Raw genomic sequence first — 14,917 nt, 5'->3', positions numbered from 1 at the left:
CCCATAATTCCTCAGAGGCATACTAAAATGTTTATGCCAAAATTCAGAGGATGGATGAGGAACTCAGGTGCTGAGAAAATAAGTCGAGGAGAATCCCCAGGAAGATGGAATTCTACTGACACAATGCCCAATATAATGGCTTCCAGTTTAGCCACCCAAGGTTTTGAAGCATAGAAAGCTAACTTTAGCTTAATGTAATTTGTGTGTGTTCCCAGGTCGTGAGTGTGTGTGCGCGTGCATGCAGATAGCCCCCCAGTCCTCAGGCTGCCATCCACCTTTCTGAGACCAGGTCTCTTTACTGGCCCACACCATGGTGATTAACTCACTATGTTGACTGGTCAGCGAGCTCCAGGTTCTTCCCTATTTTTAATCTTCCTCATGCTGGAATTACAAACGTGTCCCACAACCATTTTTATTTTATTTCTATGGGGGTACTGAGGACAGTTCCCCATGCTTGCAAACAAGTACTTTACACCCTAAACCATCTTCCCAGTGTTTGTTTATTGTAACATTTTCAAGTAGGAACTTACATAGTGCTCCACAGACAGTGGCTCTGGTGCTGGACAGTACCAGCTCAACGATCAAAAGGTTCCCGGTCACCTTCAATCTTAGTCAATCAAACCAAGCAACTTGTGAGTCAACTTTCACAAAATGTAGATGTCCCCGTGAAACCACCCCTCAGTCTTCGACAGCACAGGCCAGAAAAGCTCTGAGCAGAGTTCAGGGGAGCCAGCTGGGTAAATGTGTGTGTGTGTGTGTGTGTGTGTGTGTGTGTGTGTTAACAGGAGCAGAAGGATGGGAAGAGCAAAGGTCAACCCTTTAGCGCCCCGTGCCAAGTCCTGTATTCCCTGCATGTGGCATTTCTGTCACCGTTGGCTTCAAAATGAAACAGATGACTTTCCAGGACTTTGCATGCTGGGAAGGTGCCTAAGAGCAGAGCGCAGTAGGAGCTGTCGGGGAGCAGCCCTGTGGAGACACTGGGGTGCAATCCAGGAAGCGAGGTGAGAGAGCAATGCTGCACACACAGCACCAGGTTGCTCAAATCCCAGACGCAATTTGTGTTAATAGTGAGCTTGAAGTAAAGATGCGTGCTTCAGCACTTCAGGAAACGTCCGTGCTTCTCGCAGAATGGACGGGGAATAAAGATGCTCCCCAAAGCCATCATTTTTCAGCTCTATGCCATGGTTCCACTCAGCTTATTGGAGAATATGTTCTGGGCCCTCTGTGTGTACCTATGTATGTGTGGATGTGTGTGTGTGTGTGTGTGTGTGTGTGTGTACATGTGCATGTGGCTGTAGAGGCCAGCCTGAGGTTTTGTTCCGTAGGACACTGTTCTTGTTTTTAGAGACAGGGTCTCTCACCTTTTCACGGGGACTCACCAATTTGGCTTAACTGGCTGTGCAAAGATTCATCTATCTCCGCCTCTCCCACTGAAATTTGAAGCACATGCCACCACACCTGGCTTTTTAAATGTAGATTCTGGGGATTAAACTCAAGTCCTTATGCTTGCAATGCAAGCGCTTAACTGTGTCTGTGGCATCTCCCCAGCTCAGGCGACACTGTCTGATCTTCCTTTTGCCCATGAACTCGTCTCGGTGGAGCTGTTCTTTGTAAGAATGCAGCTTCTAGAAGTTGAGGATTTGAGAGACACTCCATTTTAATGACACCACCTGAGATAGCGAGGCTTTGGGATTTTGGTGCACTATACCTCACTCCTGGGGAGGCTGGCCAGCTTTGAATGTAAGCAAGTTCCTCTTGAGAGCAGGTTGGCAGCAAAGGCCATTTTCCACATAAGCACAGGCCATTTTCTACATAAGCACATACCTGGAGAAGCACATCAGAAGCTGGTCTGACACGCTGCTGGAACAGGATGCTGAGCGCCCGGTTCTGTTGTTCCAAGTCAAACACTCTGGTTTTCAACTTTACACACTCCTCCCTCAGGTCCTATGACAAACAGTGAAGAAGGAAAGGAAGTTTGACTGACAGATGTCTTTTCAAATCACAGTCATATTTCATATGACACCTCAGACACATTAGGGGGAAAATACCACTCTGTTCTTCAGAGCACCCAGAAAAATAAGTCATGAAAAACATTTTCTTCCACAGACTAATGTCTGATGGAATTGCTAGGTTCAGGGAAGACCCATTGTACAAAAATAAATAAATAAAGCACCTTGAAATCAGAAATGCATTAATGCAGTCTGCTATTTTTGAAGGCAGTAAATCTTAGTAATATAAAGTCAATTTATGTTTCTACCCATGTATTATGTTTTTTTCGCTGTCTTCATAAAAGCAATCATAAAGCACAAACCACAAAGACAACAATATTTTTACAGCAAATAAAGAACTGATGAACTAAAGGAACTAGCATTTTAGATGGAACTTTCTGGTGTCATTTAGGAAAATGAGTTGAGAATCTCAGCATTGTGACTCATGCAGTCATTGATGTATTTAGTGGGAAGTGGTGACTTTGAATGGAGGGGTGCGTGTGTGTGTGGGGGGGTGGGTGTGTGCATATGCTTCCATGTATATGCAACAGTATACACATATGCAGATATACGAGCACATGTGTGAGCATGTGTGTGAAGGAATGACAACCTTGGATGGTGTTCCTTAGGTGCCATCCACTTCGATTATGTATTTGTGTGTTTGTGTCCATGTGCATATGTGGCTGTGTGACCATGTATGTGTGTGGAGGACCAAACAGAACACAAGGTGTCCTGCTCTATAACTATTTATCTTATTCCTTTGAGATCAGGTATCACACTGAATGTGAGCATGTATGATGTATGTATGGAGGGGAGATAAGTGTGTATGTATGTAATGAGTATGTGTGGATGCGTGCATACTACAGTATGTATGGACGTCAGAGGCCAACCTGGGTTGTTGGTCCTCACTTTCCACTTTCTTTGAGACAAGATTTCATTGCTTGCTGCTGACCCTAACTGACCTTGGAGCTTCTAGGGGTTCTCTTCTCTGAACCTTCCATCTTCTTGTTTAGATTTACATGGCTTCTGGGCATGTGAGCATATCTGCACATACTTGAGAAGCAAGCACTTCACCCCATCTCTCCAGCCCTAACCTTCTCATGTTGTGATATGAGTTGTCAGTGTTTACAACTACCTCGGGACACATGCAGCTCACACAGATTGGAAATATCGGGCTGACATTATAGCTATGGGAAGCCTGTCCTATATCAACCTGCTTTGCACACACGAGCTATAGGATGGCTGTGGCTGAGTGTGAGCATGCTCTACCATGCTCTGTAGCACTGGCTCTGTGAAAGGGCGTGGGGCAAAGAAATCTTTCAGAGTATGGCTCCCTGCATACTGTGCACTCTTTTCATCTTTTCTAGTTACACGTGTGAAGCCCATGCACAGAATTTAGCTGACCCATGTCTGCAGACACACGCTTGGAATGCGGACTATAGGAGGACAATGCAGAAGCCAGAAGCGGAAGCGTGTATTCTGTCCGTGGGCGCGCCACCATTTTTTAAAGCACGGAACCTCTGCTTATCGCCTATGCTAATTCCTGTTGTCAGCATGCACATAACACTCTGCTCCCAACACTAATTGTTTTCACTACTACTAATTAAGTAATTAATAAAACCCGACTGTGGGGTAGATAAATATTAATAGTGCCCATTGGCTTGGAAAAACACATGCATTCTGGCTTACAGTAGGTAAAAGGAAATGCAAACAGAGAGGCCTGGGTTTGTAAAGAGAAATGGGACCTGAGACCACAACAGTGAAACCGCCCAGTAGCACAAGGGTAAAACCAGGCAGTTCTTCAGGTGGTAAGAGAACAGAAACGAAGAAGTCTTCTGCTGAGTTTATTTTCTTTTCATTGATTTTAGGAGGGGTGTGTGTACAGTGTATGTGTGTGGGTTAGAGGAAAATTCATGGGAGTCGATTCTCTCCTCCCACCAAGAGGGTCCTGGGAGCTAAACTCAGGTCATCAGGCTTGGTAGGGAGTGTCCTTATCCGGGGAGCCACCTCTCCAGCCTCTACAAGAGAGTTTTTATACAAACACCTGAGTTTCAGTGGCCATTTCTATTATTCAAGAAACAGTCAAGGTTAATTAGTAGGAACACAGTCGTGGAGCCTGGGGACAGTTTGATTGACAACCCTTGGGTTGTCCAGCCCAGCATGTGGTAAGGAGAAGGAGATGTAGGACAAGCTATCAGTCCGATGGTCACTGACAGCAACTGAGCTGCTCTGGATGTTTGTGACAGGAAAGAGCTGTCTGTGTGGTCTTTAACGTTTTTATAATGCTCACAGAACCTGTGGGTGGCTACTGTGTTAGTTACTTAAATTGCTGGAAAATATATCTGACAAGAAGCAACTTAGGGAAATCAGAATTTATTCAGGCTCACAGTTTGAGGGTGGGGAAGGCGTGGGGACAGGAGGATGTGGCAGTGGGTCACACTGCATGCACAGCCAGGAAGCAGAGAGAGATGAACGCTGGTGTTCAGCTAACTTGTTCCATTTCATTCCGTCCAGGATCCCAGACCATGGAAAGCTGCTGTCCACATTTAGATTATAATTCCTCTCTTCAATTAAACTGATGTCAAAAACTTGCCCAGAGGTTTGCATAGTAGGTGACTCAAGACTGAACATCACAGCCATTGCTGCCCTTTTCTGTTACCTCCAAGCTCAATAGAGCACACGTGTGCCCATGAGCACACACAGAAAGACAACACGAGGGAACAGAGACAGCAAAACAACCCTTCTTGACTGCTCCTGGGCTATCTGGGCAGAAGGTGGCAGCTGTCTGTCTGCTTGCTCTGTGCTCCGGATTGGAAGCCAATTGGCATGAAGGACTAGGTGATATATTAGTATCTCAGCTGGGTAGCAGAGCAGCTGCTTAGACTCTGTTGGTTACAGAGCACCGACACCAAGACTGAGAACAGCTACCTGGCAAAGCTGTTGGAGGGAAACGGCTCTACACTGTTCACATGCCAGAACCTGGCATTGTCACTCGTGGCCAAGGCTGGACCATCTATCTCCTCTTGGTTTCCTTAAGTCAGACTTAAGGGTGTATTCTGCTCAAAACAGATGTGTGTTTCTTCAGAGAGAAAATGGAAAAGGGGACAAGGGAATGGCTCATTTAGTAAAGTACTTGCCATGCAACCCTAAGGACCCAAGTATCATCTGCAGCACCCATGTAAAAAGGAGAGGCAGGGCGGCAAGTGCTGTGACCCTGGCATTTTAATAGTGGAGGCAGGCAGATTGCTGAGGCCCTCTGGGCAGCCAGTTTAGCCAGTGAGACACCCTCCCTCAACAAAAACAAGATGTGAGAGAGGAGAGAAACTGAATTATGCAAAAAGAGTTTTCGGTTTCCACATCTGTAAACTGAGGCACCACATCTGTAAACTTGAGCTTTCAATAGCTCAGATTTGTCACTTGCTCCTTGGGTCAGGCCCACCAAACTCGTTTAGTCACGGCACTCCTTGGGGGCTTTCATTGATGCTCCCTTCTCAGCTAAGGTTTCCTGAGCTATACAGAGAACTGTCCTTCCATGGAAAGGCTGGCCACAACCCAGATTAATGAGCAGTTTTAGCAACAGGCACCTAAAAGGCCAGGCAGGTAGTATGAATGCGTGCCTGGGTCAGGGAAAGAGGAAGCAATGAGTTCTGTGTGGCTGATGGAACAACCACGCTTCAACACAAAGCCCTGATGTTAAGACACTGTGAGTGTGTTTGTGTGTGTGGTGCACATGCGTCCATGTGTGGAGAGCAGAGGGAAGCTGTGGGTGTCATTCCTCGGCTGTGTTCCACACTTTAGTCTGAGAGAAGATCTCTTGATGGCCTGGAATTCGCCAAGTACGTTGGGATGGCTGACCTAGCAGCCCCAGGGATCCACCCATCTCCAGCTCTTTCATCTCTCCAGGCTGGGATTGCAAGTGTATGCCATTGCACTTGGCTTTTTACATGGGTTTTGGGAATCAAATTCAGGTCTGCATGCTTGTAGAGACATGCACTGATCCATCTCCCGAGGACCAGATTAAGCCGTTCTTAATCCGTGTGATGGCGGAACAGTTTATGCAATTATAGTAAATGGAGCTATTATAAAACTAGTTGACAGATAGTTATGAATTAAGGTTCAAAGAAAGTAAGATCCATTCTGAGACACCTTGCTTCCTAATTTATAGTGTGGCTCAACATATAGCAGGCCCTGAATGTTTTTCTAGGGAACACGACAACATTCCTAGATTTTTCTTAATGTTCATGGGCTATCTTGACCTTTTGTTCCATTCTCTGAGACTATAATTAGCTGTTGTGGTTTTATTTCTGTTGCTGTGATAAAATATTCTGATACAAGGCTACTTAGAGGAGACAAGGGTTTATTTGGCTTACAATGCCAGATTCCACTGTGTTATTGTGGGGAAGGAGCTTGAGACAGCTGGTCACATCACGTCTACAGTCTAAATCGGGGAGAGATGATGCATCCAGCCCATCTGCCTGCAGCCACTGGTAACTCAATTACCTTCCCCCACTCTTACACATCTCAGGGCTCAGCCTATGGGAATGGGCTGTCCACAATATGCTGGGTCCTCCTACACCAATCAATAACTAAAACAATGCCCCCCACATGCCCACGGACCCTAATCTAGATAATTCTCCCAGGTTGGGCCATGCTGACAGATGAAACCAACTAACACAAGCAGCCTTGGGTTTCAGCCTCTGTGGTGGCTTTCATCACATACCTTTCACTCCTACAGATCTACGTGGAAGGAGCCAGTAAGTCCCTAAATGTTGAATGCTAACAAGTGGGCACAATGGTGTAGGGGTAAGACCATATACAGCTTCTGCCACTTTGTAGCAATTCCAATTGTGGACAAAATGTCTCCCTATTCTTACACATGGTTGCACACTAAACAAAATTAAAAAGGACTTAAAAAGCGGATTTTAAATATTGAATATATGTGGATGCTTGTAAATGTACCCAGGGCCTTTTTAGTAACCAGATCTATAGAGGCCATTGCGGCTGAAGGGGACACAGTGGTCAAATGGTACCACCTGACAGCGAAATATGTGGGAGCATGAGGCTCTTTCAAGCCACAAAATTGCGTATTTTGTATTTGTCATTCTATATGAATTACCCGCACACTGGAATATATCATATGCCAGCTTCCCTCTACGCTGTGGAAGAAAAGCACCATGTAAGTATCTGGAATCTCTACAAGCGCAAAGGTAAGCCAAGATTATCTATGGGGAGCAAAATTAACTCCAGAAAAATTTGATTTCTTCCAAGTTTGGTATCAGTGGAAAGATATTGTTGGAGAAACTAGAAGAATAATACAGTCAGTAATGTGACTGACTTGCTGATGATAAAACGTACAAAGTGGCTACTGACATTATTTGCTCTGTGATTTGGCAGTACAAATGTCAGTGGGAAGTCACTTTAGTGCTACTGATCAAAAGGAGAACAGGTTCTGTGCATGTGTGTGAGTTCATGTGTGTACAGATACATGTGTGTCTACAGGTGCACATATATATGAGTATGGGGGAAGAGGACACCTCTGGTGCCATTCTCCGGGTGCTGTACCTTTCTTTCGGACTTTGAGACCGGATCTCACTGAAACCCGGACCTTGCTGCTTAAGCTATGCTGACTAGCCAGTAAGGCCCAGGGACCAGTTTTGTCTCTGCTTCCCCAGCTCTGCTGTGTATCACTATGCCCAGCTTTTTTTATGTGGATTCTGGGAACTGAACCCAGGTTCTCTTCTCACATTTGTGCAAGAAGGCAAGCACTTTACCAAGGGAGGCTCATCAGGGAAACTGAGTTCTTGATCAGCAGAGTAGGTGAACATGTGGCAGAGAAAAGGAACAAAATCCTTGGCTTCCTGTCCATGTTGTTGGTCTGGGCCATTCTTGCCTGGTGGAAAAATGTTGGTTTGGGATAGACTTCAAAAGAACAGAAGCCATGGGAGAGAGGCTTCTGTGTGTCAAAAGAGATGATGCATCCTAAAACTGAATCACTCAGGGCTGTAGAGATGGCTTATTAGTTAAGAGCACATGCTCTTCCAGGGGACTGCATTTCAGTTCCCATTACCCATGTTGGTCAGCTCACAACTCTTCTGTAACTCTAGCTCCAAGAGGTTCACTTTCTTCTTCTGGACTCTAAGTACACTGCACTTACACACACACACACACACACACACACACACACACACACACACACTCACTCACTCACTTACTCACACACACCACATACATAACTTAAAAATATAAAAAATAAAAACATCTTTCACCTATAACATCATGCAAGGGTATGTGTACGTGTGTATTTGAGAGAGAGACAAAAAGGAGAGAGAAATCACTGTCAATTTTTGTCATATAACCTGTACCGAGTACATCTGTCTTTGGAATTAATTTTTCTCATTTGCATGTGGGTTGCATTTATTTCCAAAAAAAAAATTTTTTGAGATGTCTCATGTAGCTGAAGCTGGCCTCAAGCCTCCTAGGTATTCAAGAATAACCTTATGTTTACGATGTTCTTGCCCCATCTGGGATTACAAATCCTGTGCCAGGGAGTCAGGTTTATGTGATGCTGGAGATGTGAAGCAGTGTACACTAGGTTAACACTCCACCACTGAGCTATAGCCACAGTTGTGTTATGCTCATTATTGGAGAGAATTCTTTGTCTTTTTGAAGCAATTTTAGAGTCCTAAAAGAACCAGGAGGCACGTATTTGGCAGAATGTGACCCTGTGGACTCCCAGAAATCCCGGCATGACTTCCTGCTTGGTGAAATCCCTGGTGCACACATCCAGGGGTAGCTCGTCTCGGTGTGCCTGGCAACCCATCTGTACTACAGTGGAGGGATGTGTTTACCACCTATTACTTGGATTTATGCAGCTAGTTTCTGGTGGCTGACCTAAAGGTCCCTGCTTTTCTCTGTACTGTACCAGGCCCCTGAGGCACCATTAAAGAGACAAGACGAAGTGTTTCAAGAGCTACGCACAGGGCTGCAAAGGCTTCCCTTCCCCCTTTTGCTGTGGAATAAAGTGAGCACAGAGTTTTCAACAAGTAGGAAACAGCCGAGAAATCAAACAGTTCGAAAGAGAAAGGTATCTAGGCACACTGTGGCAGGAATCTGGGTTTATTCACCATCTGGTTCTCGCCTTCTTCCATATTAAAGGACAGCCAGTTGTCCTCGACACCTACCTACAGCAAAGACCTATTTACCGGTTTTCATAGGTGTGGCTGTGTGTAAAGTCCTTTCAAGGAGATGTGTTATGACTTACAGAAGCTTCTAGATATCATCGTACAAGACAGATGGGGGCAAGTAAGCTGGCAAATGGGTAACTGTCAAGCTGGTACCCACAATGTAGAAGGAGAGAACCTCTGACCTGCATATTCATGCCGTAGTGTGCACAAACCCACACACGTAGACAGACCATAAGTAAATACAAGTAATGGTCGTGTTTTCTCTTTACAACTGGTAGACATGCTACCCTCTCCAAATGATTCATTCCTCCTCTTCTGATGCCTAGAGTGTGAATACAGTGGCCAGAGCGAGAGTAGCTATTTTGGACCATTCATCACACATGGGAGAGTGGGGCTCCATCTCACGGGAAAATGAGAGAAGTCAGAAAATATTAGCCCTGCGTTGACTACCTGGAAACTTGTTTATGAGAAAGAAACAGCCTTTTAGCTTACATAAGCCATCACTATTTACAAACCTGTTCTTTACAAGAGAACCCAAGTCTGAGTAGTGTACTTGGATGTCTTTATTTACACAATGCTGATATCGTATATGAAATAGTTAAAAATTACTTGCTAAAGGAGAAGTAACAGATGTCTAGCAAAAATACCATCACGGTTTGTATGTGGTACAAATCTGAATAATATTTAAGAGTATCTGTGAGAAGGGCAGACATCTGGCAAGTTCCTTGTGTTTTAAAGACAAGGTGGCCCAACGACTTTGCTCTTCCTAGTCGTATCTTCCAGGACATGCTGTGGAAGCTGGCGATTCTTTCAGGAAAGTTTATATTTTTCAGAAATTGTTAGAATAAACAGAATCTGAGAGTCAGTGAGAGATGACTACAATGGGAATTGCTGAACGAAATGTACCAAATCTGTCAGATCTGGGCAACTGTGTATTTACTTCCTCTGGCTGTGATGGGGAATACTGATTGTCCACTTGACAGGATCTAGGATCGCCTATGAGACCTGCGTAGAGACAAGTCTGTGAGAGAGTTTCTAGACTGAGTGTACTGAGGTGGAAGACTCTCCTGAAATGGGGAGAAGCATTCCCTGGGCCGAGGCCCTGGGCTGAACCTGAAGGAGAAAGTGAGCTGAGCACCATCACGTCCCTCTGCTTCCTGACTGCATGAGATGAGAGCGGCTGTTCCTGCTCCTGCTGCTCTGATTTCTGCACCACGATGGGCTGAACACTTAAACTGGAAGCCACAACAAACACTCTTCCCTCTAGCTTCTTGGGTCAAATATTCCGTCACCAAATGATAAAAGTAACTAACTGTCCTGAGGTCAATGCATAGTCAAGCAGAGAGATGAGCAGAGCTTTTATGTCGATTTTGTACTGATCCCAAATGACTCCCAAGGAACTGATCACCACCCTCCATGATCTTGAGGTGTTATCTATATGCCCATAACACAGAAAAAGGATTCAAGGCTTCAAGGAATTAGAACACTTTTCTAATCTCAAAGACCTTTGGTTGAGGCTTAGGCCATGTGGTGGTTTGAAAGAAAAAGGCCCCCTGCAGGGTGGGGCACTATTAGGAGATGTGTCTGTGTTGGAGTGGGTGTGGCCTTCTTGGAGAAAGTATGTCACTGTGGAGGCAGGCTTTGAGGTCTTATATATACTCAAGTCATGCCCAGTGTCTCTGACCTCTTCCTGTTGTCTGAGAGTCAAGCTGCAGAACTCTCAGCTCGTTCTCCAGCACCATGTCTGCCTGCACACTGCCATGCTTCCCACCATGATGATAATGGACTAAACCTCTGAACTGTAGGCCATCTACCACAATGAAATGTTTTCCTATATAAGAGACAGTGTCTCTTTACAGCAAAACAAACCCTAACTAAGACAGGACTCTTTCAGTGTTGCCCCTAAGAAGACCTTCAGATCTTAGGAACTGGAATGACCCACCAACTTCTTTAGTTTACTCCAAAACATAAAGCAAATAGTCTGCTATTCATTTTGGGGCCTGGAAATCTTTCACTTTCAAAATGTTTTGTGTTAATCAGTTTAACAGTCAACTTGACCTAACCTAGAGTCACCTGGGAATAAAGTCTTAATGATGAACTCTTTGAATTAGAGTGGTCTGTGGGCATATCTATGGGATGTTTCCTTGACTTCTAAATGATATGGGAAGTTCCAGTCCACTGTGGGCAGCACCATTCCCTAGACAGGGACCCAGAAGTAGAGGAGAAGACAACGCTAGCCAAGAGCAAGGAGGAAAGGGGCCATGCTTTTACTTCCTCTGCCCTCGACCGTGGGTACAAAACAGACAGTTTCTGCCTTGACTTCTTTGATTTTTTTTCTCAGACGATATATCATAGCAACAGAAATGAAACAAGGACAGCTTCCTTCTAATTTCCTAAGAGATTAATATTATATGAATAAATTAGCTGTTTGTTGATATTACTTCTCATGCAATGCACACATTTGCAGCTCCAACCTAGATAAACAGATAGCAAAGTACGACCACATCTTGTCAGTCTTAGGAATGCTCCATTCGCAGAAGCACTTCAGAGCACAAGCAGAAGGCAGCTTACCTTTTGAGTGAGCAGAGCGCGGACGACTTGGTTGGCAACCTGCAACAAGAGGAAGAAAGTTGGTGTCAGTTATAATGGACTTTCTATAAATCCTGGCTCATTTGTCAACAAATTTCCACAGCGTCCATCCTGTAACGAGCCCCTCGTATCCCTCTTCTCTCTACCTGTGAAAGAGCTCTCTTTTCAGAACAAGTATGTCCTTCTGGGAAATATTTTTGCTCTATCCAAAGGTGACCTTGTGGCTAATTAAGATGGTTCAGCTGGGAAGGTAATTCACACCTCGACTTTCACATTTCCATATTTGGGGAAATAAACTCCTTTCATATGTAAACTACTCCATGAAAGTTAAACCGCAAAGCAGTGAGAGACACCATCCTAATGATCTGCACTGTTCCCTGTCTCACTGGCTTACCATCTCCTTTGGCTCTCTTTCCACGCCTCTCCCGTACTGTTCCTCTGTCTAAAATTAATGGTAGCACAGAAAGGCAGACAGATGAGAATGGGGCTGTCCATTTCCTGCGTGGCCCATGTCCCTCCTCTGTCTTCCCCTACATTCTCTGCTCGTGTTTGCCTCTTGTAACAGAATATGCTGGTTGCGAATTTGTTCCACAGCAGAAGGATCCCCACTTTGACTCTGGGGCCTGGGTACATTCTAGCTCGTTTATGCCCATAGGACAAAGTTCCAGCCAATAATATATAAGGAGACTACTTTTCTTGTATGTAATAGAGTCTCTAAGAAGAAGGGAGCCTGGATTACCATCCCTTTCTTCTGTGTGGGGTCTGAAAGTGATGGCTGATAGATTCCCAACTTTATGGCCCATGGGGATATCTTCAAAAGCCAAACAATAAAGTCACCTGCGCATATGCTATGATCAGATTATGGAGTCAGTTTGGTATCCATCAAATAAACAAAGAAAATGTAATATATCTATACAATGGAAAATTATTTAGCCATAAAGAATGAAATCTATAAAAATCTATAAAAAATATAGATAGAATAATCATGTTAAAAAAAATTCAAACTCAGAAAAAAATAGAAAATAACATGTTTTCTCTCATGTGTAGAATCTATATTTTTTATTCAAAATATTTATTTATTTATTTTATTTATTTATTATGTATACAACATTCTTTCTGTGTGTATGCCTGAAGGCCAGAAGAGGGCACCAGACCTCATTACAGATGGTTGTGAGCCACCATGTGGTTGCTGGGAATTGAACTCAGGACCTTTGGAAGAGCAGGCAATGCTCTTAACCACTGAGCCATCTCTCCAGCCCCTAGAATCTATATTTTTAAGAAAGACATGAAACTGGACAGAAAGCTATTCACGAAGAGAAAGAGAACCAACAGGATGGGGGAAGGGAGACAGGGCAGAGTGGCAGTGAGACAGATATGGTCAAAATGTGTTCTGTGCATGGATGCAGATGTCCATCATAACAGCACCTACCACCTTGTATTCTCCATATATCGCAATTTAAAAAGTGATTTACAACAAGCACCACATATCAAGCCCATTTAGGCAGAGAAAGCACAGAGTCAATCTTGCCAAGGGTTTCATTGTCTACTGCTGAACTTCCATTGAACCTGTGCACTATTGAGTTTTTTGCAACATACAGCAAGCATAATTCTTAGTATTGTATTATTACTGTTTGAGGGAAGGTGCCTGATCTTGAACTCCCTATGTAGCCAAGGACGACCTTTAACTTCTGATGCTTCTGCCTTCAACTCCCAAGCGCTAGGAACACAGGCCTGCCACACCACACCTGGCTGTCATGCTGGGATGGAACCCAGAGCTTTGTGCATGCCAGGCAAGTACTGTACCAATGGAGCCCTAGCCTGAGTGATCACTAATATCCTAACAGAATGTCAAGTTTCTTCAAGAAACTTGGGACCCCAGGGAAAACTGGCTTCCTCTTCAGACAAAGACATGAATCATAATGAAGTTAAGCCAACTTTGACAATCTGGTCCCTTTCAGTGCCAACTAGAGGGAGAGGCGTGCAATCTTAGTCGGACTAAAAATCACATGGAAACCTAACAGTGTTTCTCCGAGTTCTCAAGGCCCCGACAAGCACCCCATATAATATGTCACCATTTTCCAACATGAATGTTAAGATCATGTTTACACTGCAGAATTAAAAGCACAGTAAGGATGTCCATTGCTAATATTCAGTATTACCTGGAAGTTAGGCACCATATGGCTCACTGAGTAGATAGGGGATAGTTTTCTATGCCTGTAGACCTAGCACTGAGGTGGCAGAGACAAGACCTCAAGTTCAAGGCTAACCTGGGCTACCTTGAGAGACCCTTTTTCCCAAAATCAATACCTTAATAGGTTAACTAGGTAATATTCCTAATATATTCTCTACATACATCATAATTTGTATAATGCAAAATTACATATAATATGTAAACTACGTATTATAAGACTACCTATCTAACTAAATCTGACAAGCATTAAAAACAAAGTTAAGGGCCTAGGGTAGCAATTCTCAACCTGTGGGTTTTGACCCTTTTGGGGGTCAAATGACCCTTTCAAAAGGGTCACCTAAGACCATCAAAAAACACAGATATTTACATTATGATTCATAACAGTAGCAAAATTACAGTTATAAAGTAGCAATGATGGTTGGGGGTCACCACAACATGAGGAACTGTATTAAAGGGTCTCAGCATTAGGAAGGTTGAGATTCACCAGCCTAGAGAGATGTTTCAGTCCTATGTCCTGAAGTTCAGAAGACCACATAAGAAGCAGGGCATCCATGAAAACACCTGTAACCCAGCTCCAAGGTGAGCAAAGACAGGAAAACTGCCGGTGCCTGCTGGCTTCCAGCCCAGCCACGAAAACGTCAATTCTAGGTTCAGAGCAAGACCCTGCCTGGAAGGAGCAGGCAACATACGATAGAGATGGTATAATATCTGGCCCCCTCTTCTGGTCTCTTTGTGCACACACAGGGCAGGCACCACCATGCATACATGCATACACTCATAGAGAAACACACACACACAAATGAGTGAATAAGCGAAAACAAGAAAAATACTTAAATATCATAGATTATAAAGTATACTTGTTTGCATTCATTTCTTCCTTCAGTCATTCAATATAAAATTTCTAAACATCTGACAACTGGGATGTAGTTACCTAGCAAGGATATAGCAGGCTGGTGGTTACATCA

At 44.1% G+C, this 14,917-nt stretch overlaps 1 protein-coding gene across 7 annotated transcripts in view; it reads right to left on the bottom strand.

Moving 5' to 3' along the window:
* The window catches only part of Nckap5 (NCK associated protein 5), a 912,731-nt gene that overhangs the window by 192,690 nt on the left and 705,124 nt on the right, over nucleotides 1-14,917 (bottom strand). For all 7 annotated transcript variants that reach the window (XM_085688321.2, XM_087906588.1, XM_048443779.3 and 4 more), the window contains 2 exons: nucleotides 11,744-11,782; nucleotides 1,825-1,944 (listed from right to left, as the gene is read on the bottom strand). In XM_085688321.2, the coding sequence (XP_085544447.2) occupies nucleotides 1,825-1,944; nucleotides 11,744-11,782 (159 nt within the window). The remainder of the gene's footprint in view (nucleotides 1-1,824; nucleotides 1,945-11,743; nucleotides 11,783-14,917) is intronic.

The sequence above is a fragment of the Myodes glareolus genome, chromosome 5, assembly GCF_982192425.1.
Source record: "Myodes glareolus chromosome 5, mMyoGla1.1, whole genome shotgun sequence".
Classification (NCBI taxonomy): Eukaryota; Metazoa; Chordata; class Mammalia; order Rodentia; family Cricetidae; genus Myodes; species Myodes glareolus.
The sequence above is the reverse complement of the archived record's forward strand: the minus strand, read 5'-3'. Positions and strand labels throughout refer to the sequence as shown.